Raw genomic sequence first — 23,704 nt, forward strand, 5'->3', positions numbered from 1 at the left:
ATTCTTGAAAACTTACTACCTTTTATCTTAATTTGCATTGATCGTAATAAACACGTTGGAACTGTAATATCAATCTTTTCCTAAATTATTTTCATCATAAATCAGGATAGACTTAACTTGAGGAACCTGCGACAATTTCATCTTTAACATTGTAAACACTATAAGGAGGCGGTAAACCAAAGTTTGATCCCAAATCTAAGTTGCTATTGTGAATTTCTTCAATGTTTGCAGCACCTAAAACTTCGTATTTTTCCCTACGAAACAATCTATTCCATTTCGAATAAATTTTTCTTTTAATCTTTGATCTTTTCGTTAAATTATCCTCATCAATTGGACTTGAATTAATCTCATTTGATCCACCATTCAGTCTATGATTGAAAGAAGTTTGTCCCAGTAAAAAATAAGTGTTATTACCTGACCCAGCCACTAAATAATTGGTTGAACTACCATAAATTCTTCCATCATGAGTTATGACGTTATTTTGTTTTGGATCAATACGTGGTGTATATGATGGTGGTGGTTTTTGTGATAATCTTTCTTTTCGTTCTAGATACTCTTCAAATGAACATATGAAATACAAGATGGTGAAAAAGGTGATTATAACCGTCAGAATGGTCTCAATCACCGACCATATACTCATGATTGATAAAATTTACTATTATTGTAGATAAACATGAAGAATGATTGTTATGTGTTGCTTTGAGATATGGATAATTTATCAATAAAACTGAGTTAATGTTATGCAATCATTTTAGATCGAGATTTTGGATTCGGAAAATTAAACACACTCCAGAAAATAAGAAAAAAAATAAAAAGATTAGATTTTGTGTTACGTTTTATTAACTACCACAAAGAAGATGAAATAAAAATAGAAATGGCTGCAAAAAGAAATTACCACATTTAATATTTATTCGTATTAGCCTCTATATATATTCTAATTCATATCAGGCTTTATGTTCAACTTCAGGTTTTTCGAAAGTTATGTCATCAATTTTATCATCTAACTTAGATTCGTTCTCTTCGTCCTCTTCATCATCATCAACTTCAAATATACTATATTCATCATCTCTTTCAACAGATAAACTTGCATGTCTATTTTCAGGTCCTAATAAAACAGTGCAAAATAAGAAAGCAACAACAGCACCAACAAAAATTGCCATTGTTCTACCATAATCATGTAAACTTTCTTCAATTGTTGCTTCAATGGTTGAACTAGCTGAACTTACTAAATTTCCTAATTGGTATGCTACACCAGTTACAAAAGCTTTGAATTGAGGAGGCGATAATTCTGATAAATGAATGGGAACAACTCCCCAAGCTCCTTGTATACCAAATTGCATCATGAAAGCAGTTATCCACATAGGTTTGAAAGCCCAAGGATAAATAAAAGCTCCTGCCAAAATATTTCCACACATAATAGCTGTTCTTCTACCAATAAAATTAGATAGATGAGAAACAGCAATACCACCAGCTATTGCTCCCAAATTTGCACAAACGTTGACAACGGTAATTCTATTCGGGCCATAACCATATTGAGCGCTCAACATTGTGGGGTAAAGGTCTTGACTTCCATGACTTGAGAAATTAAATCCCAGCATCATTATAACTAGATATATGATAATTAACCAGTAGGACTTTAAAGCTTTTCCAGCAGATGATTTAAATTCAGCCCATTTAGAGTTTTTAGCATTTGCATTCTTCAGGAATCTCTCTTTTTGACGTTGATAACTATCTGTTTCTGGATTAAATAATCTCCAAACTATGAAAATAAATGATAATCCTGCCGAAAAAAAAAACATATTTTGCCAAGTGTGTTTAGTCTTTTCAAATGCTCTCTGGAAGACAGTTGATATCAAAAATCCCAAACTGTAACAACTTTGGAAAGCTCCCAGTAAAATACCACGAGCACTAGCAGGAGCATCAGATATAGCTTCTGCTAACAGCACACCAAAAACTCCTCCCATGCAAATTCCAAATATTGCTCTTACAGCTAAAAATTGACTATAGGTCTTAACAAATCCTGTTCCAATCTGAATTGCACATAATAAAACCAAATTAACAATGAAGGGCCACTTCCTACCATATCTGTCTCCAATCAAACCAAAGATAATTGCACCAAGGGTTCTGAACATAAGAACAAGAGTAATACCCCACGTAATATCTTTTTTTGATTTACCTAAACTCTCACTTATATCAGTGACATTCAATGTAGTTATAAAAAAATCAAGAGCATCTAAAGTCCAATAACCAGCTCCCATAAAAAAAAAATTCCATTGATGTAAGTTCATCTCGAGTAAAGGAGGGAAAGGATTTAATATTTCATACCAAGTATATTTTGACCATTCTTTTTTGCCCACCCACAATGAAGTTATTCTAGTTTTGAAATAATTTTTGATGGCTTTTGTAGTAAATGATGGTGGTTGGATGATATGTTTATTGTGCTCTTTTGCAGCTTTGGAACTCATTGTATGTATTGATTCCGGCATTGATAATTATTAAGTGAAATCACAATAGGAAACAATAATTTTATTACTTGAAATAATCCTTAACATCATATAAATCATAATATTAGGAATCTAGAAAGCTTTTATATAAATAAAAACAGATTATTTATATTTCTAATCATACATCAACTTAAATGAATTTACATACTTCAGTTCATCTTTTTCAAAAGTTTCAAAATAATAAACCCGAAAATTAGTAACAAAACCGAGTTACAAGAATTCCTAATCTCCCCACTTTTTAATGTTATATAGCAACTCAAGTTTGATTGGTAAACGGATAAAAATTAAAGCAAAATCAGAAAAATGTAACAATTAAATAAGCTACAGAAGAAATATCTGTATCTCTGTTTTAGAGTGATGAATAGAGCCATTTCTAATCAAGAGGTGGGGACGGAATAATAAAAGATTTAAATTTTATTCGAGATTAATGCATAATGAGTTAAAATTAAATGTTAGCCATAACCAAGTGAGAAATAAAAGAATAAATAATCTGGTGAGTAAAAGAGGAATAACCTGCAAACTTTAACATTATGTTAGTAAGTTACATACTTCCTATTTCAACTGAATTTGTTGGGTTTGATTCGCTTTTTAATTAATGTATTACTAAGTTTACGAATTTTATCATGGGTCAAAAGTAAATACTGAGTTATTTTGCAAGATAACACTAAGATGCAAGTTATTCTTCCCCACAATTAGAATTATTTTAGTCAAAAATTTTGCTAAAAGATATGCCTTTAAAAATAATACCACAAATTCATCTATTATATACATTTAAATTGACACAACTAAACCTTTATTTGAGTTCTACTTCGATTTTCAAATCTCGTAAAACATGATGAACTTAATTTTTCTTTTTTTCTTGGTACTGTCAAATCTTGTTTCAGATTGAATATTCTGTCATTACTGAAAGGCTTATGAAAAGGGTTCGAGATAAAACCTATAGTTTCTTCTAAACTCCTTTTAAATTTTGTATTTTTTCAAATATATTGTTCCATGATTGTAATCTATCGGAATAGTCATATTAGAAGTGTAGTGAATGAACTTACAAATGTTCTTTCATTTATTCTTACGCGTATAAAAATTTGTTCCACAAAAAGTCTTTCAAACAAAATTAGCAGAGGTTTTGCTTTGAATAAGCACCTAGCCTTATCAAGCATCTTATCAAAGGAGCAGAAAGTGTAGATCTGATCTTCGAGGTGGCTCGCGAGAACATTTTGTATTTTATTTGTAAAATATGCGAATTGATACATTTAATTCGATGTTAGCAACATTATTTCGAACCCCAGATTTTCATTGAATCCAAAATCTTGAAGTGAGATAGATTAAAACTTGAACTAAATATCTACTGTAATTCAAGCTCTAAATTATTATAGAGCGCTTTGATATACTCTAAGGCTATGTGAATAATTGTTGGTATATTTGACCACTAGTAGCATGAAACTTCTTAAGCTTGTGTTCCGTGGAAATTGTTTTTGTGACATCGAAGTCTTCGAGAATTCGAACAATAAAGCTGAATAAAATTTTATCATTATCAACAGATCCAAATCCAGATCATACAATTAACCATCAACACATCAAGCATGCAACGACCACAACCAGTTCATACTTAAGTCTGAGGTAAAATTTGAGCATGATATAATTAGGTTTATTGTGTGTTATTATATACTCTTTAATGAACTGAACAAGTCAGTGTTAGTTACTGAAAGTCAATATTTGGATAAAGCCATCATACGGCTAGGAGATTATGTAACAGCAAGAGACTGATCCTTATTCATGAATTTTGAAGAGAAACGATTCCAAATTTTGTTCATACCAAAAATTTTATTCATCCAGCTGACCAAGAATCTTTTAATTTCAACTAATTAATGAACTTTTAAACCAAAAGTTAATAGAAAACTCCATCAAATCAAAGGATTGAAGGGATGACTAGTTTCGTATATCTAGGCAAAAAATGATTTCAGCGAATTCATTTAAGAGGTCAACGTTATATGCAATTAGGTTGTTTTGAAATATTTACTAGAATCACTGGAATCACTAGAATAGTATTAGTCACCTAAATTCAATTTTTAATTGGCTGAATTTGATTAACTTGAAGTTAGAACAGGTATCTAGCTAAACAATTATCACAATTTCCTATAGAAGTTTCACAATTCAATTTAAATACTATATCGAATTCTAGAATAAGAAATGATTGTTTTTAATAATGATAAGTATGAAATATTATTCAATTAGAGATAAATATTATGTTCAAATGTCACGAATAATCGGAGTAGTCTAAAACAACCGCATAATTAAATGCTTCATTGGTATAAGTAGTCTCAAGATTCGGTACAAAATGCTACATGAAAATCTAGGCTAAATCTTACTTACTTAATTAATTGAAATGCAACTATTATTATCTGATCGAATGACACTTTTAAAATATTTGCTAGAAGTTTTCTCTAAGATAGAAGTGATATGACAAATGAAACTTCTGTCAGAAATTTCATAAAAGAGTAGACTTGTCAATAGACACGCGAGAACATAACCTGAGAAATGCCGAAGTAATTAGAAAACTTAGCTATTTTGGATCCTTTTCACTTACAAACTCATTACAAATAGAAGAACGATTACTGGTCTGGATTATGCCCTATATTATGTCGATTGAAGTTGGTTGTTTTGATTCTTTGGTTCACCCCAAATTAGACGATAAAATTCTGAAACGTCATATGGTAGCTTGCCGATAGTACACGTCTAAAAATAAATTTTTATAATTATTGATGGAAATTAGAGGGGACAATACAACACATTTCATCAAAGCACTTACAATCACATTCATCAAAATATCCATTAGTACTCATACAAATTCATTATCAGAAGGATAGATGGATCTATTTCTTAAATTACCAGATGAATTATTGGTTCTAATCATCAAATATATCAATGACAGGTCAAAAATTGAAGAACTAATCTCAATTCCAGCATTACAAAATTATGCCTTACAGGCAAGGTATTTCAAATATCAACTTGATAATTTTATGCTAATCCCATCTGATGGATCAATAAATCATTTGAAAGCACTATATGAGGTCTACAATTTTCAACCTTCAAAAATAATTATTGAAGCAAATAAAATGTACGAACTATTGAAGTCACAAGAGGAACCTGCAGACTCACAAGCAGAATTTTTTTTTGAAATTGAAAATATGAATCAATACCGTCATGCTGAATTTGAGATCTTAATTACAGACCGTATGAATGTTCAATTGGAACTGATTTTGAGAGAAGTCAATGTGGTGGGGATCCATTTATCAAAATCTGAAGAATTGGAGCCAATAACTTCAAGTGATATCGAAGCATTTCAGACTTATTTACAAGCTATTCAATTTAGCAGTATAAAAATTCTATCAACTGTTTATGCCTATAATTTTGTGGATAAATTTCCTACATCTTTAAGGAAATTGACAATAGATATTGACTGTGAAGGAAAATTTGATATGAACTTTAGTGAATTGCAATGTCTCGAATATTTTGATTGCGAGTATATGTCTGGAGTGGAATCGTTGGAAGATATACAATTATCTAGGACTGTTAAAACCATTAAGCTTAGCTGTTGTGAATTTAAAACTTTGGGAAACTTGAAGACCTACAATTTTTTGAGGTGCATTGAAATTCATGATTGTGAAGATTTATTTGAAATGATTAAGTGTTCCTTTCCTAAGTCATTAGAAACCTTGGTATTAAATCCTTCTTACCGTCAAAATATGATCAGAGAGTTGCATGGTTCCGTGAAGCTAGAATTAAACAAAGATTATGAACTATCAGACTTCAGCAGTGATGGACACTCTTTACTTTTTGGATCCAATTTCAAACTTCCCTCGACTACAAAAATTTTGGAGATTACTGGGTACGATGGTACGATAGAGTTGGGAAAAAACCTTTGCTTGAAAACCCTTCACACTTTAAATCTATTTGGAATCAAGAACATTGAACTTAACAAGCTTTTTGCTTCATTACCAGAAAATATGATAAAACTAGACATTACCCGTTGTGAATTATTAGAGGCTGATAAGTGTTTATATCATCCCAATATACAGCAAATTTATTTTGTATGCAACAAAATATCGAATATTTTCCAAATAAACTTGAAGCAATTGAAACATTTAAATTTATTTGTGGTCACAGGGAACACTTTGGTTGCGCCTGGAAATAAACTGATAAGGTTCGATCCAATTCGGTTTTTAATAAATGAGTTTAATGTTTTTGAAGGAACCATCGAAAACTCAAATAAAAAGCGGAAAGTATGTGGAGTGACTGAAACATTGCACATTGACTTAGCTAGTATCACACATTTGGATTTTAGTAGATCCTATACTGGTATCTCGAAGAATCTGGCCATTAATGACTCGAATACCACAATTCAACTTCCTTCTCAAATTAATATTCAAGGCTGTATAATATTAAAGGTTTTGACATTGTCAGGATTGAGTATTCGAGTGATAGATTTGAACAAATTCCCTAGTTCTTTAAGAGATGTCACAATCACGGGATTAGAGTTACTACAAATAAAAGGCGAGTTCAGTCGTCTAAATCAATTGATAGAGTTGAATCTAGCATACAATGATATCACCCACTCAATGTTGGTCGCTCAAAACTTCCCATCTACTTTGAGGGCCCTAAAATTATCTGGAAATGAGATTGAAGATTTAACATGCTTGAAAATAAACAATTGTGTCAATTTGAGGTTTTTAGATTTAGAAAATGTTACTAGCCTGCAGAATCCAAATGGAGCAAATGAATTAAAAGAGCTTTTTATTAAGTTAGTTGGTACTGGACGTTCTAGCCGTGCGCTTGTTACAACCTATGAATCAACGATTGTGTTCAGTGTCATTAATGGAACGGAAGATCTTAGAGGGTTTCTTTAGAGTGCAACGTTAAATTTTAAAGCAGAAATGAATTCCAATTAATAGTTCTTATGAGTCTACTCTCAAGTGATTGTAGTACACCTTTTAGAAAACTCATTATGGCTACAGCTTCAAATTTCTAGAAAGATTTGAACTATTGAACAGGATATCGAAGCAAATCTCCAAAAGCTTCTTTTACTTCTATTCTCTACAGAAAATGTAAAATAACAAAGCGTATGTTTGACTTCATGTTGACAATCATAGGAATAGTGGATCTTTCTTTATAAGCCAAAACTTCAAGTCAATATTTCATTTGGAATTGCTTCATTTAATAAGTGATGAATTTCTTACAATTTTGATACAGCAGGATCCATTTTTTTTCATCTTATAAATGGGATTGAAGAACTACTTAATGCAAACTGTTTATCTTTATGCTTCAGTTACAGAAAGTATTCTCTAATTCTTTTCATTACCAAATCTAAAATAACGTTTAATTGGTGTAATGTGTCTTTTTCTTGTTTCAAAACCTAATGTTTACAAACTTCTTTTTGTTTCATCATTTGATAAAATTTCATCAACAAATTTTTTAAACACTTCTAGAACATCTCCAGTATTGTGAACCTTAATTTTTGTTAATTTTGATGTTATCACGATCAACTGTTATATATCTTCTTTTTGAAAATTTACCATTTTATTCTTCTTCATCAATCATATAAGGTATATCCTCTTCAATGAAATCGATTTTTTGTGAAATAACTGATGTGATAGGAATACGATCTTAAGTTTTTGGATCAACAGCATTAGGAATAGTAATTAATTAAACTATTAGTTATATCATGTTGTTGATAATAAATTTGGTTTGGTATTAATTATTGTTGTTGTTGCGGTAGTGGTACTTTTGGAAATGTGGTTGTAGTTGTTTCTTAAATTGTTGTTGTCGTAAAACGTATTGTGAGCTTAGTGATATTGTTGGTGTTTCTGTTGTTGTTGTTGTCGTTGAGGCTAATATTGTTGTTGTGGTAATTGATTTCCATGTATTTAATTGACTATTATAGCTACTTTTTTCGTAACTATTATTCGTATTTGTTGATCGTTGATACATGATTTGAGAAGTTGGATATTCAGAAGTAGTCAATTGACGTGAAGATTCATTTATTAATAGATGATAGATGTGAGGTTATTTAGTTAAAACAGTTGACCCAGTTCCGGCAGCCGCAGTATTGTGACTAGAAGCTTCTATTTTTAGAAATGAACTAATTATCCATAGGTATTTTTCTTCTTCAGACTCCAGTTTCAACTTCTTTATGACCGGCGGTGTATTAGTAGCGAATTGCTTTGATAGGATGCTGCTGTTGTAGTTGTTGTTGATGTTCTTCCTTATTCTACACCTTATTTCCTTTTTTTTTGGTGGTGTTAATATAGGCATCTTCATCTTCTTGTCCAAGTTGTTCATTCTGTTGTGAAATAGGATTTACCTTTTTCTTTACTGTTTTTACTTTATTCAACACCAACATGTTGATCTGCAAAACTTCTTATGGCAATTGCTTGTTTTGCAATCAATGCATTCATTTACTCTATGCTCTTAACTTCAAATACTGATGATTTTGGTTCTTCAACTTCATCATGATTTGAAAAAAAAAAACCGTGGAATGAAAATTTATAAACCTTTAAGTAGTTGTCATTCTTAATGAAAAGAAGTGAGTCTTATGGTCAGTGCATAATCATAAACAACTCTACTATACCTGAAATCGTCTTTTCTTAACATGATTTCTAATTTGTTGGTGATACTAATTTGACTATTTGTTGCTTAAAAAAAGGCTCAAGTTTATGTTCCGTGGAATTTTTCTTTTGTGTAATCGAAGGTTCGACAAATTTAAGAAACAAAGTTGAATGAAGCTTATCATAGATCCAATTCTGCAAGATGAATAAATTAATAAAACAACAAGCATGTAACGCTTTTAAATAAGACATTCACAGTTTTTGAAACATTTCGACATTGTATAAGTAGGTTTATTATGAAATATGATAAGATTTGTGAATACAATAAACAAGTTGGTTTCAAAATAGTAACTGAAAGTCAACAATAACTAAAACTATTCACAGGCTTGCAGATCATAACATTTACAACTTAAACTCACACTGAAATACGTTTAAACCAAAGGTAATGAGCAAATTCATCATCGTAAAGGATTGGAGAAGTGGTTAATCTAACATTTTCCGAAAAGAATCCCAGCCAAGTCAGTTAAACTTTCAACGTGATACGCAAGTAGAATATACTAGGATAAAACATTGTTGTAATCAGACGGAGATGATTAGTTAGAACACGTAATTTTAGATTTTCATCAGATTCTTTAAGTTGAAGACAAAACAAATGACTTGATAAGGTACTACCACAAATTCTTTTGAAGTATCATAATCCAGTTCATGATATCAATACAAAATCGGAAAGGAAATCTACTTTAATTGTTGAAAATCAACTATTCCTAAATGGATTGCGTGACACTTTCAAGAAATTCAACTAGATTTTCTTTTTTAAATCCCAGAAAGTCGCTAGATCTTCTTCTCAAAATTGAAGGTGATATGACAGAGGAAGAGAAACTTCTATTCTGAGTTGAGTTGTTAGTAAAAAAACTTTTATTTTGAGTAAAATTGTGAGTAAGAGCAAGAGAATTAACCTTAGAATTGCTAAAATCAATTAGGAAATAAAGTAGTTTGAATCTTTCCACATAAAAGCTCAAATTAACTAGAAGTCTATCACTGCTTATGATATGGATGAGACCCGACTTTTCAATGTATTCGGAATCTTTTTATGTCCTTTGAAGTTGGCTTTTTTGATTATTTGGTTCACCTTAAATTAGACGACAAAATTCTGAAACGTCGTATGGTAGCGAGTCGATGATACACGTCTAGAATTTAATTTGATAAATATCGAAAGAAAGGGGAGGCAAACAATACAACAAATTCATCAAACCACTTACAATCACAATCATCAAAACAAACTACTATACCTTATAAATTTCATGATTAGATAAAAAGATGGAACTATTCCTCAAATTACCGGATGAATTATTGGTTTTAATCATCAAATATATCAATGATAATTCACAAATTGAAGAATTAATCACAATCCCAATTTTACAAAAATATGCTTTACAAGCAAGGTATTTTAAATTTCAACTTGTTTATTGCATGACAATACCCCCTGATGGATCATTAAAAGATTTAAAAGCACTATATGAAGTATACAATTTTAAACCTTCTAAAATAATCGTTGAAGCAAACAAGTTGTATGAATTATTAATGTCAGACGATGAATTCCCGGACTCAGAAGATGAATTAGCTTTTGAAATTGAAAATATGAATCAATATTGTCATGCTGAATTTGAAATCTTAGTTACAGATCGTATGAATGTTCAATTGGACTTGATTTTAAAAAAACTCAATGTGGTGGGGATTCATTTGTCAAAAGATGATCCATTGGCTCCAATGATTGATTGTGGTATAGATGCATTTCAAGCTTATTTACAAGCTATTCAATTCAGCAATATAAAGATTTTGTCGACTGTTTATGACTATAATTTTGTGGATAACTTTCCTGTATCTTTAAAAAAATTGACGATAGACATTGATTGTGAAGATAAATTTGATATGGATTTTATTGAATTGCAGTGTCTTGAATATTTTGAATGCTTGAATTTGTTAGGGGTGGAGTCGTTGGAAGATATCCAATTATCTAGAACTGTTAAAACCATTAAACTTAGCTGGTGTGAATTTAAAACTTTGGGAAACTTGAAGATCTACAATGTTTTGAAGTACATTGAGATCTTTGAATGTGAAAATTTATTTGAAATTATCAAGTGTTCTTTTCCTCAGTCATTAGAAACTTTGGTATTAAATATTTGTTACAGTCGAGACGAGATTACTGAATTGTATGACTCTGTGAAACAAGGATCGACCAATGAATTTGAATTGTCAGACTTCACAAGAGATGGAGAGTCATTTCTTTTTGGATCCAATTTTAAACTTCCCTCGAATACAAAAATTTTGAAAATTAATGGGTCTTATATGATTGAGTTGGAAAGTGACCTTTGCTTCAAATTCCTCAATACTTTAGAGCTTAGTGATATTAAAAACATTGATCTATGCCATCTTTTCACCTCATTACCAAAAAATATGTTAAAACTCAAAATTGAATTTTGTGAATTATTGGAGGTTAATAAGTCCTTAAATTTTCCCAACATACAGCATTTTGACTTCTCATGTAACATTTTATCGAATATTTTTCAAATAAATTTAAAGCAGTTAAGAAATTTAAATCATTTTGACGTCACTTGGAACGCTTTGGTTGCACCTGACATTAAAGATGAAAGGCTCGATCCATCTTGTTTCTTATTAGATGAAATTAATGTTTTTGAAGGAACTAGCGAGTACTCAAATAAAAAGAGGAAAGTATTTGAAGTGACTAAAATATTACAAATTGATATATCTACTATTACACATTTGAATTTAGGTAAATCCTCCTATCGAATCCCAGAAGTTCCGATTGTTATTAACTCGAATAACACAATTCAGCTTCCTTCTCAAATTTGTATACGAGGCTGTACAACATTAAAGGATTTGACCTTGTCAGGGTTGAGTATTAAAGAGATAGATTTGAACAATTTTCCTTGTTCTTTACAATCATGAGATTAAAGTTACTACAAATAAAAGGTGAGTTCAGTAGTTTGAATCAATTAAAACGTTTGTATCTTGCAGACAATGAAATCACCTATTCAATGTTGGTCATTCAAAAGTTTCCATCAACTTTAGAATTTCTAAGATTATCTCATGACAAGATTGAAGATTTAACTTGCTTGGAATTGAAAAATTGTATCAAATTGAAAACCTTACTTTTGGAAAAAGTGACTGCACTGCAGAAACCAAATGGAGCAGACGAATTAAAAGAGCTATTTTTAAAACTAGTAGGTACTGGAAATACCGGCTATGCACTGGTAACAACTTATGATTCAAAAGCTGTGTTCAGTGTCAATATAGGGGAGGTAGATATTGATGAACTTCTAGAAAACTAAATTTAAAGCAAAAATTGAATGCAAATTAATAATTCTTATGAATCTAATTTTAATTTATTGTAGTACACTTTCTAAAATCTTCTTCATTTAGATAACTTCAAATTTTAGAAAGACTTACAATGCTGAACAAGAATTCGAACCAACCCTTAGACCTGAAGTCTCTCCAGAAACTTATATAAATTTACCGAATACTTTGTAAAAAAATGTAGTCTATGATTGAAAATGTGTTTACAGAAGCGTTGACAAATACAGATTTCTTAATTTTTATATTATAGCTTGCCAAGTGCTCAGCTTAAAACAATTATGGGTAGATGATTGTATTAGCGCAACACATAAAGTGATTGAACTGAATATTTATAGTGTTCAGGGTAGTTATTGCTCAATTACGATTAGTTGAAACTCTCTCCAATAATATTAAAGTGAACTTAAATCTGAGAATATCATTTTATTAAACCATAATTAGAATATATTAAACATTAACCTATAAACTAGAAGCAATAATTAAAAAAAGAATATTAAATATTAAGCAAAATAACAGAAATTGAATAGAAAGCTTTAGACAATAATGTAACCACAACGACAATACCACAATCCATAAACTTAAATTTAAAAGGTGATGAAATTCTAATTTCTTCTTTGTCTATAACGTAAGACTCTTTTAAATAATTCATCTTCTTCTAATTCAATTTCACTTATAAATTCATCCAAAATAGATTTATCTCTAATATATAAATCACAATCATTTGCTAAAATATATTTATCAATTTTTGTTTCTTTACTTAATCTTTCAATAAAATTTATAATACTTTTTCTTTCAATAAATGTATTATATTCAAATTCATCTCTTATCCATTCTTCTCCATAATTTTTTAATCTAAATTCAATTGATGGATTTATTTTATACCATTCTTCTAATATTTCATAAACTGTATTTAAATTTTTAAAATCAATAATTGGAATTCCCAGTGATGTTACTTGTGGTAAATGAGATTTTGGTTTTTGACCATTTAATTCAATATCAAATTTTGTTAAATTTGAATTAACTATTGATTGTAATTTTGTTGCAAAAGCTGGATCTACATCAATTGATTCATCAACTGCTTGATAAATTTTTTGTTGAACTTCTGACCATACTCTTCTTATATCTTCAATGTTTTTTTTTGTAATCTTTTTAGGATATTGTGTAACATCTTGTTGTTGTTGTGGTTGTTGTACATTAATTTGTTGTGGTTCTTCATCTAAATTATCATCAATATTATGATCTAATTCAATTGAAGTTGATGATTCTTTTGGTTTTCTACCCCTTTGTCTTTTTTGAGTGGTAGCGACAGGGGTTGAAACATCATTAATTTTTCTTCTTCTTGATGATTCCTGGTTATTTGATGAAGAAATATCATCAACTGATGATGAAGATGATGATGGATCTTTTCCTAATTCCTTATAAACTAAATATTCTAAAGCGATATGTCTATTTGGAATTTCTTTATTTGCTAAATGATAAACTAAAAAATTAATTTCTTGTAATTTTGAAAAAGCAGGATCCATTTTTCTTAATCTAATAACTGGTTTTGAAGAACTACTTAAAGCAAATTGTTCTTCATAAAATTCTTTCATTAATTCTCCAGTAACAAAAAAATTATCTAATTTTTTTTTACAACAAAATCTAATATAATGTTTAAAAGTTGTAATATATCTTTTTCTTGTTTCAAAACCTAATGATAATAATCTTTGTCTTGCTTCATCATTTGTTAAAATTTCATCATCAAATTTTTTAAACATTTTAATAACATCTTCAGTATCTTGTGACATAATTCTTTTATTAATTTTAATATTATCACGATCAACACGATATCTTCTTTTTGGAAATTTCCCATTTTCTAAAGCATATTCTTCTTCATCAATCATATAAGGAATATCTTCTTCAGTTAAATCGATTTTTTGTGAAATAATTGATGTGATTGGAATACGACCTTGAGTTTTTGGATCAACAGTATTAGGAATAATATTATCTGAATTGATAGAATTATTGATTATATCATGTTGTTGATAATGAATTTGATTTGGTAATCCTTGTTGTTGTGGTGGTGGTGGTACCTGTTGAAATTGTGGTTGTGGTTGTTGTTGAAATTGTTGTTGTTGTTGTTGTAAAGCGTATTGTTGAGCTTGATGATATTGATGATGTTGTTGTTGTTGTTGAAGTTGATATTGTTGTTGTTGTAATTGTTGATTTTCATACATTTGATTGGCTGTAATCGCTGGAGAAGTACTTCTTTCATAACTATTATTTGCATTTGTTGATTGTTGATAAATAATTTGAGGATTTGGATTATGAAAAGTAGCTAATGGTGGTGGAGAATCATTAGTTAATAAATGATTAATATGATGTTTAGTTGAAACCGTTGCACCAGAACTTGTAGCAGCGGCAGCGGCAGCGGCAGCTGCAGCAGCAGCAGCAGCATTATTATTTAACGCTTGAACTTTCAACAGTTGAGGTGGTTGTTGTTGTAATGAACCGTCAATAGGAATTTTTCTTTTTCTCCCTCTGGTTTCAACTTTTTTAACATTAGGTGATTTATTGGTTGTTTGTTTTGATGGAGTTGTTGTTGATTGTGTTGTTGTTGTTGTTCCATTTTTTAAAGCTTCAGTTACAACTTTCTTTTTTCTTCCTCTAGTTTCCTTTTTCTTTGGTGGTTGTTCAATATAAGCATCTTCATCTTCTTGTCTAAGTTGTTCTCTTTGTTGTTGAATTGGAATAACTTTTTTTAATTCTTTACCATTGTTACTTAATTCAACATCAACATGTTGACCTCCAGATCTTCTTGTGGCAACCATTTTTCAAAATTGATTAAATAGAAACTATTGAATACTTTTATGACACCTGTGAAATCGTGAATGTACTTTTGGTGGTGGTTGATGTGTGTATGCTTATTAAAATTGATTGATTGATTGATAGTTATGGGTGTTTTAATAAAATTGAGTTGTTGAGTGGTAATGAATAATAAAAAATAAATAAATAAAATAAAAAAAAATAAAAAAAATTAAAGTGAGAAAAAATTTTGATGATAAAAAATTTTATGGTTAATTTTAATTTATGGGAGTAATTTAATAATACAGTATATTTTAATTAGTATACATATACAATGTAATTAATAATAATATACACTTTATACATACAAAAATAGTAATTATTCAGGTTCAGCTTATCAACTTACCATTTACACATTTCTTCTTACTACTATCTCTCGGCTTTGTTTCAGATCTTTCTCAGAGGAACAACCCCAGAACTAATTCTATGTGTTTTAAACAGATAATATGTTGATCAAAATTCAAAATTTCAGGATAGGGAGTAGCAGGTCTTACCTAAAGAATTACTCTTCAATTCGTCGACCGGTAGGGCCGTTCCACGTCGAGATGACTTGTATGACTGTTTCGGAAAAATAACACTTCTGAATAGCACTTAATCTTAACCATTCAGCATCGCTTCAAACTCATTAGTCTTTGACAAATATAATGAATCAAGGTAAGCCGGTTAATGCTAAGAATGAGATAGAGAAAAATGTACAACAAAGATAAAGTTCCTAATAGCTTACAGGAAATCCAAATTACCTCAAACACTAACTGGAAACTCTTGATGTCTTAGTTCAATTCATTGATGTAATATCTAAAGAATACATGTTTCTTTTAGACGTGTAGAGTTTGTTCAAACACCAGTCAACCTCTCATCTTGAATTATATTTGTGAAATTAAGTTGTTACGCGTAACAATAATTAATTAATTTTTAATCTGTTCATACGAAGGAAATCAAAATTTATCCATGAATCAAGTCGTTCTGGGATTTCATACAGTATCACCAAATCCTTCCCAACGGAATCGATTACATTTCGAAAATGATAGAGACATCAATTCATCTGTATTCATTGATCCATTTGCTTCACCCAATAAAATGAATTAAAAAATAATTAACAATAATATACAAAAAAAGAAAAAAAATATTATTTTACGCTTTTATGAAAAAAGCTTGATATTGTTATTGAAAAAATTGGACGTATAACTTGGTTGAGTTTTGTTTTTGTTTCATCGTTACTTGAACTATACTAATAACTTTTACTGATTTCTTACTATCATTCTTCAAGCTTCAATAGAACTGGTGATGGCTTTGAAATTGTTAAATTTTGGGAATTACAATTACTCATCTCTCAGGGGAAAAAGTCTACTTCAAGTTCAAATCTCGGTTGATTGTTCTATACCTTCTTATACGTTATGTCTTGTATCTCATTTATCTATAGTTCCTTATACTTCCAAATATTTTAATTTCATTTTAAATTGCTTCGTATATTATTCTGGACTTAAAAGTTTTAAACTTAAAAAAATAAAAATGCAGATCATTTTTGGTATTATGACGAGCGGGTTTCAAAATTCACAACAAGAGTCGATGATAAATGACAGTGTCAAAGATCGGTATTAGCTGAAAAGATTATCAAATTTTCCATTATGGAACCGTTGTAGCCCAATGTCTTTGTTGACATGTACGAATAATTCAAATGAAAAGTAAAAAAATTTGAAAAAAGGGGGTTAGGAAATAAACCTGAAAAATTAAAATAAAGTTTTTTTTTTTTATCCAAGTAGTGCATATAAGTACTCAACAAGTAAACCCCCTTTACGATTATACATTGAGCATAGAATAATAATAATAATTTATGATAAGTAAGCTATGTTTTATTCCTGTCATATCCAAGAGCTTGCTACCTAGTATACTAGTATATGACCAAATTCAGCTCTTGTTAGCCTAGGATTCTTTAAATCTCTATTCGCTTACGGCTGAGGCGAATTTTATAACTACTTCTTTTTCCATACATATATGAAACAAATGAGAAAAATTAAAAGTAACACAAAATGTACCTCATTTAAAAGTTCAAAGAACAAGTAGTAATCGGTAACTATATAATTGAAAAAAGGCAATGTTTCATTGTTACATGAACTATGAAATAAATAACCTTGAAGGACGAAATGATTGTAGTGGTAATGAAAAAACCTTTAACAATTCCAAAATCAAGAAACATTGGATTAATAAAGTCTGCTTCGCTTTGTTCATGCTTTACAAGTTTTAGAGTCTAAAATTATGCGTATTGAAAAACCATTTTATTCGTAAAATTTTGGGTTATACATTAATATTTCATACAAATCATATAATTCATCATACAAACCATACAAATCATATTAATCATATAAATCATTTATTCATCAATTCATATATCAAAAGAGAAGACTGAACCAAAATATTTCATTTAAATCTTCTAATTAAATCCCATTTTAGCTTTTTCTTTTAATTTTTTTAATTCATCATCAGATTCTTGACTACCTTTTTCAATAATTAAATTTCTTAATAATTTATTTTCCATTTCTAAATTCATTAATTTATTTTCTAAATTTGATATTAAATCCTGTAAAGAATTTATTTTATTTTCCATTTGTTGTTCTTTCATTTTTTTTTTAATTCTAAAACGAGCTGAAGCAGCGGTATTTCTTCTTTTTTTATCTAATTCTGCTGCATCTGGACTTGACATATTTGATGATGTTGATAATGTTGATGATGATGTATGATTAAATTGATTTGATGTTAAATTAAATTGATTATTTAAATTATTACTATTTGTGAAAGTAGAACTATTAACATTATTGTTGTTTATTGACGGAGGATTTATAAATGACATTTGGGAGGTTCCTTGTAAATTTATTTGTGATTCAATATGTTGTGAATTACGCGGCTGATGTTGATTTTGATGATGTGATAATTCTAAATGTTGTTGTGCAGGTATTTGTGAATTATGATGTATACTAGAAGTTGAATCATGACGTTGGATTTGATTTGGGTGTGATTGAATTGAATGTATATCTGAATTATTATTGGGTATTGAAGTTAAAGTTGGAGTTATAGGTACATTATGATTAAATTGATAGTGATTATTTTCTTCTTCTTGTTGTTGTTGCTCTTCATTAGGTATTGGTTTACCTAAACTATTTTGATGTTGTGCAACTAAAGCACTTAATAAATCAATTTGTTTTTGTGATAATCCTGCACTTTCTAAAGAAGATTTTGCACCTGGTGGTACAGGAAATTTAGGTAAATTAGTTAATGGTGAAAAAGTTGATGTTATTTCTTCATTAGTTGTATTTTCAAATTGTCGATCTTTAAAAATATCTTGATTATTATTTATATCTTTACTACTTCCCAGAATTATATCATTATGTTGATTATGTTCTGTTTTTAAATTTTGCATTAAATAACTTGCATTAAATTCATTTATATTCCAACCTTTTAAATCATTATGTTGATTTCCATTAATTTGAGTTTTATGTAATTCTTCATCATCTTCATCTCCTTCATTATCATCATCATCATATAATTTTGGTTTATCTTCATCAGGAAATATAAATGAATCATCTGCAAAAGCAGCTAAATCTAAACTTAATTGTCCATCAACATCAACATTTGGAGTAGCATTTGAACTATTATTTTCATTAGATGATGATGCTCCATTTATATAATTATCAATATAAACTAGTTGTTCTAGTAAAGCTGAAGATGTTAACTCCTCAGTCATATTATTTTGCAATTAAATGATTTGATTTATCTATTTGTTATATGAAATGAATTCCTAGTAGCATAAAATTTTTGAGTTGTTCAATATTTTCCTTCAAATAGTTTTTGAATGTAATATCTAAGTATATATTAATAGAATTAACTTTATAAAAGTTGAAATCTTTTGAATTCTAACTTCTGTTTATTCTATTAAATCATTTACTTTGTTACTATATTATTTTGTTATAGAAATGTATATAATCGCACGTGATCAGCTCGTAAACTGATCGGAATTATATTTTTGCGTTATCTATTTGATATTAAAGTAACTATAAACATTCAATAAAAGAGATTGGAAAAGATTGTTCTATTTGTATACTAGCAGTGAGACCATAGTTTGATATTCTTGATTATTCTCTTACGAACTTGTCATCTCAAGAGCAAGAAATTGAAGAAAAAAAAGGTATTTTATATGTATTCTTCAAAATTTTCAAATTTAAGGACTGTGGCCACATTTTGTAAATTTTAAAAATTGCTTTATATTAATAATCTTTTTATTATTGTTAAAAATTAGTTCATAACCGTTTAAACGTTGTACCTAGTACCTAGTATAAGTGAAGTCTAAAAAATATTGAAACCACACTTTGAAACTGAAAAAATATTATTATACTCTGTATTCAATCCCTTAGTAGCTCTAGAAAGCCGACTTAAATTTTAACTGGGATTGACAGATTTTGAAATGATGTTTGTCAGAAATTAAATCCGCACGCGCTAAATTCGGTAATAAGCGTTTAATTTATAACTCTAACTCTTGAACAGTATCAGATGTTCTTACAAAAAGCTTCAACAAAATGTTCTCTACAACGAATGATTAAAAAAGAACTAAATTTTTGTATTCAAATGTTTTTATAACTCTCTAACTAAACCTCAAGTTCAGTACCATAACAACTGTAAAATAAAATGAAAAAGCAAATTCTAAAATATCATCTAAACATTATACCCGTACAACGTAAATCATCTGTCATCTGTCATGATTGACATCATAAAACCATCCTCAAAAAGATAAAACCAACCTTTAAAATAATGCAACTAATTCACAAAATTTTTTAATGTTGTGCTTGTCTTAAATTAGCATTAAAATCTTTTGATCTAACAGCTAATGGTGATTGATTTTGAACTTTTAATCTATATTCAGCAAAAGATTTAAAAGAACCTAAATTTTCTTGTTGTTGTTGTAATTGAGGTTGTTCTTGGATTTCTGATGATGATTGTTGATTTTGAATTGTTGATGATGCATCTGATTGTGATTGAATTGTATTTTTTAAATTTGAAATTTTTGAAAATTGTTTTATTGAGGTTGTGTTTATTGATTTTTTAGTAATTTGAATTGATCTTGAAATCATCTTATGAGCCTAACTTTAAGAATTTGATATTTGATAGAAAAGTAGGTTAAAGAAAGAGTTGAAAAATATAGAGAATCTAAAATGACTGAAATTTTTTGATATTTAAATAATTTAAGATTTTGAAAAATTATTTTATTATGATAAAGTGAAAAAAAAATAAAAAAAAAATTTCTCTTACAAATAAATCACAAGTTAATTTTAATTTTGCTAGTAACCCCATGTTTTGTTACTAATCAAAAAGAATTTTCTTTTCTATATAATAATTTGAAAAATTATTATTAAGATAGAACAATAGAAAACTTTCTTGCCTCTTAACCTTAAAATTAATTGTTATGTATGGTCTGATTTCTGATCTACAATGGAAAAAAAAAAATTGTCCTACTTTATCAGGACAAATGGGATCTTAAGTTTTTTTTTTTTCCATATGTATGACAAATCTATAATTTCATAATTCACCTTATCTCGCGCTTTGTAACCCTACTTTATTGTTCATTTGTATTTGTTCCTTATTATTCTATCTCTCATCCCCTCTTTACTACTTAACAACTGTAATTAAATTATAATAAATTTAGGGGTAGAAAATTTTATCTCGTCGGACCACAGTGAAGAAATATTATATTTTAGTCGGATTTAAAAACCCAGTGAATGAGCTAATCCATACAGCAAAAGGATTACCGCAAGAAATGATTTTTAATAAGTCTATTGTGGTGAATGTAATTGCTTCGACATATTGTCTTACTTCCATAAGCTAATACCGTATGTAAAAGTCGTTAGGTAGTGGCAAATGTGCGACTTTTTATAGAATTTCCAATGTTGAATACACCATTTTACTTTCATACCTCTAGAGATGTTTCTACAATCAAATATGCTTGTATTTTGAAAAAAAAAATTGGAACTTCATATTGACTTCGGCTATTTAATTATATATGTAATACCGATCAGCAAAGAATGATCCTTAAAAAAAAAAAAACAAATCCAGAAAACCCTTAGAAAACATCTCAGAAAATAGAAAACACAAATAATGAACCAACACTTTAATCAAGAAAACTACCAAAACCCATTTTGTGTGGTTCTTTGTTTTTTGTTGTTTGTTTGTTGTTGTTTGTTGTTGTTGTTGTTTGAACCATGAATAAATTAATATTCATGTCTTTAATTTTGTTATTTTAACAAATAATAAAAAGCTTCTTTCTAATAAACTTGTAATTAATTATCAATATTCTTTTATATGTATTCGAATAATTTATCCTTATCCTTTTTTGTCTATACTTGGTGGTCCCTTATATTTGACTTTTATACTATTTTTCACCTTTTGGAAATAACATTTGATAAACCTTTGTAACCTTTCTAAACCTTGGAAACCCTTTGGAACTTACGTCTTACTATGCGCGATATGGTATATTGATTTAAAGTATAATCGGTTTTTAATCTGTTTGTAAAATCGGTGTTATATGTGTGTATGTCATTGTTGAACTATTATTAGACTTTGTTTGGAATTTGAGACAATCTCTCTTGACTTATATGTATATTGAAATTTAGCGAACAATTATTGAAAATTGAAACTATTGTAACTTGTTGATAAAACAATTATGATTTGCTGCTATCCATAAACCCACAGAGAAAAATTTATGAATAGTGTAGTATAGGCTATATAACTATTGCCGACACTTTCAATGTTTTTTTCACCTAAACTACATTGACATCATGAGCCTTAACTTCTAAAAAAATTTTTAAAATTTTCTGAACTTTTGCTTCCGTTTTATATTCTTTTTTTTTTGTCGAGAAAGTAAAATTTGTCAAAAGTCGTACCATTACTATTTTCCTTATTCCACGACTTTCGGTATAAATGCGAGAATTCCTTATTATTCAATAGTTAGAGTTTTGTGTTTTAAATTAAAACGTTTTATAATTAAATTTTTATCTTTAACCAATTAAATTATAGTTTGGTTAATTAATAATATATTAAGTAGGTAAACCATATCCTGAAAAATATTACATCTCAACCGCAATACTTTTATTTAAAATCATATCCAAAGGTAACGGAATATTGACATCTTTATCCACCTTTTGGGACCATTGATATTCATGGGTTCCATTAACAATCGCGCCATTAAGAATGAATATGTATACTCAATGTATACGTAAAAGTTAAGACTGGAAATTATGTTAGAGTTAAGTATACGAATGATTGTAAATTAAAGCTCGGTTTTTTTTCAAATTTGTTACGAACTTTTTTAGATCCTATGATAATTGTTCACAAGATACATTATACATTTATTGAACATTCATCAATACTCTAAACAATGATCTAAAACGTTATAGCTAGAGTAGTTTCAACAGTAGTCTTACAAAGACGTTAGTGCTACGTAATAGTTTGTTCAATCGACACAATAGCCGGAGTTGTATAACCGGTTTGTTTAGTTGCAAAAAATAAAAATAAAGTTTCAATCTCAAACGCACTTTAATTTCCGAATTAATTATCAAATTCAAAAACAAAGCCCTAGGGTACGAGCAATTGGTATTTAGTCTATGTAGCTCTCATTACTTGTTATTTTAGTCCAAGTTTCATAACACTTAACTGTTGCTTCATCCTGGGGATCGAGGTTATTATGAGTCAAATCTATTCAATCTTAAAGTGAGAGTTAAACATCAAACAATTTGATTTTCTCCTTACGTTACAATCAGTATAGCGCTATAAACATTCGCAATTCAAATTGTTAATTCAATTCTCTTACATTGCATGTTTTGACTTAGCATGAAGCTAGTAGTTACAACTTGTTTGTTGTTCAAAAATATAGGGCACTTAGATTTAAATCCTAGGCCCGTTTCCAATCTAGATTATTGTTCAATTTTTAAGTCAATCTGCATTCCATCGATTATCGAGATTACTTATATTTTTTAAAATTTCTTTGAATAGTATCTCTTATCTTTGAAACAATTAAAGCAGATCAGCAATTTCAATTTCCAGATGAGTTTATAAAATCATGAATTAGATCTTGTGATCCAAAGAGGTTTTGGAATGTGAAGTTATCACTTAAATTTTCTGATTACTGTAACCCTGAACTTTACTGGTTGACTCATTTGCAATTTAGTTCCATCTCCAAGCTAACCATAATCTTTGGTTTTGTGAATTTCGGAGTATAATTTTGTATTACTTTTATATTTTCTTTGCGGTTATTTATATATTTTATTACATCAATTTATATCATTATATACACAACTAAACCATCAATTTAATTTAATTAATTGTTATCAAAGAAATTTTTAA

The 23,704-nt window shown here is 28.9% G+C and overlaps 8 protein-coding genes across 8 annotated transcripts; 3 read left to right on the top strand and 5 right to left on the bottom strand. All coding sequences in view use genetic code 12, as the record gives it.

Moving 5' to 3' along the window:
* Positions 1–112: 112 nt before the first annotated feature.
* On the bottom strand, positions 113–640 carry KGF55_003182 (uncharacterized protein; the record flags this gene model as incomplete). The annotated part of the gene is made up of 1 exon (XM_051757947.1): positions 113–640. The coding sequence occupies one exon, from the start codon at positions 638–640 to the stop codon at positions 113–115; it is 528 nt and encodes a 175-aa protein (XP_051613554.1).
* Positions 641–944: 304 nt separating this feature from the next.
* On the bottom strand, positions 945–2,486 carry JEN2 (Jen2p; the record flags this gene model as incomplete). Its single annotated transcript, XM_051757948.1, has 1 exon — positions 945–2,486. One exon carries the CDS (start codon positions 2,484–2,486, stop codon positions 945–947), a length of 1,542 nt encoding a protein of 513 aa, XP_051613555.1.
* A 2,882-nt stretch (positions 2,487–5,368) lies between these two features.
* On the top strand, positions 5,369–7,408 carry KGF55_003184 (uncharacterized protein; the record flags this gene model as incomplete). The annotated part of the gene is made up of 1 exon (XM_051757949.1): positions 5,369–7,408. One exon carries the CDS (start codon positions 5,369–5,371, stop codon positions 7,406–7,408), a length of 2,040 nt encoding a protein of 679 aa, XP_051613556.1.
* A 3,015-nt stretch (positions 7,409–10,423) lies between these two features.
* Positions 10,424–12,073, top strand: KGF55_003185 (uncharacterized protein; the record flags this gene model as incomplete). The annotated part of the gene is made up of 1 exon (XM_051757950.1): positions 10,424–12,073. One exon carries the CDS (start codon positions 10,424–10,426, stop codon positions 12,071–12,073), a length of 1,650 nt encoding a protein of 549 aa, XP_051613557.1.
* Positions 12,074–12,162: 89 nt separating this feature from the next.
* On the top strand, positions 12,163–12,456 carry KGF55_003186 (uncharacterized protein; the record flags this gene model as incomplete). The annotated part of the gene is made up of 1 exon (XM_051757951.1): positions 12,163–12,456. The coding sequence occupies one exon, from the start codon at positions 12,163–12,165 to the stop codon at positions 12,454–12,456; it is 294 nt and encodes a 97-aa protein (XP_051613558.1).
* Positions 12,457–13,080: 624 nt separating this feature from the next.
* On the bottom strand, positions 13,081–15,288 carry KGF55_003187 (uncharacterized protein; the record flags this gene model as incomplete). Its single annotated transcript, XM_051757953.1, has 1 exon — positions 13,081–15,288. One exon carries the CDS (start codon positions 15,286–15,288, stop codon positions 13,081–13,083), a length of 2,208 nt encoding a protein of 735 aa, XP_051613559.1.
* Positions 15,289–17,750: 2,462 nt separating this feature from the next.
* MET4 (Met4p) lies at positions 17,751–19,058 on the bottom strand (the record flags this gene model as incomplete). Its single annotated transcript, XM_051757954.1, has 1 exon — positions 17,751–19,058. One exon carries the CDS (start codon positions 19,056–19,058, stop codon positions 17,751–17,753), a length of 1,308 nt encoding a protein of 435 aa, XP_051613560.1.
* Positions 19,059–20,142: 1,084 nt separating this feature from the next.
* On the bottom strand, positions 20,143–20,439 carry KGF55_003189 (uncharacterized protein; the record flags this gene model as incomplete). The annotated part of the gene is made up of 1 exon (XM_051757955.1): positions 20,143–20,439. The coding sequence occupies one exon, from the start codon at positions 20,437–20,439 to the stop codon at positions 20,143–20,145; it is 297 nt and encodes a 98-aa protein (XP_051613561.1).
* Positions 20,440–23,704: the final 3,265 nt, after the last annotated feature.

Source organism: Candida pseudojiufengensis (assembly GCF_024610245.1).
Source record: "Candida pseudojiufengensis strain CBS 10847 chromosome Unknown scaffold1, whole genome shotgun sequence".
Taxonomy (NCBI): Eukaryota; Fungi; Ascomycota; class Pichiomycetes; order Serinales; family Debaryomycetaceae; genus Lodderomyces; species Lodderomyces pseudojiufengensis.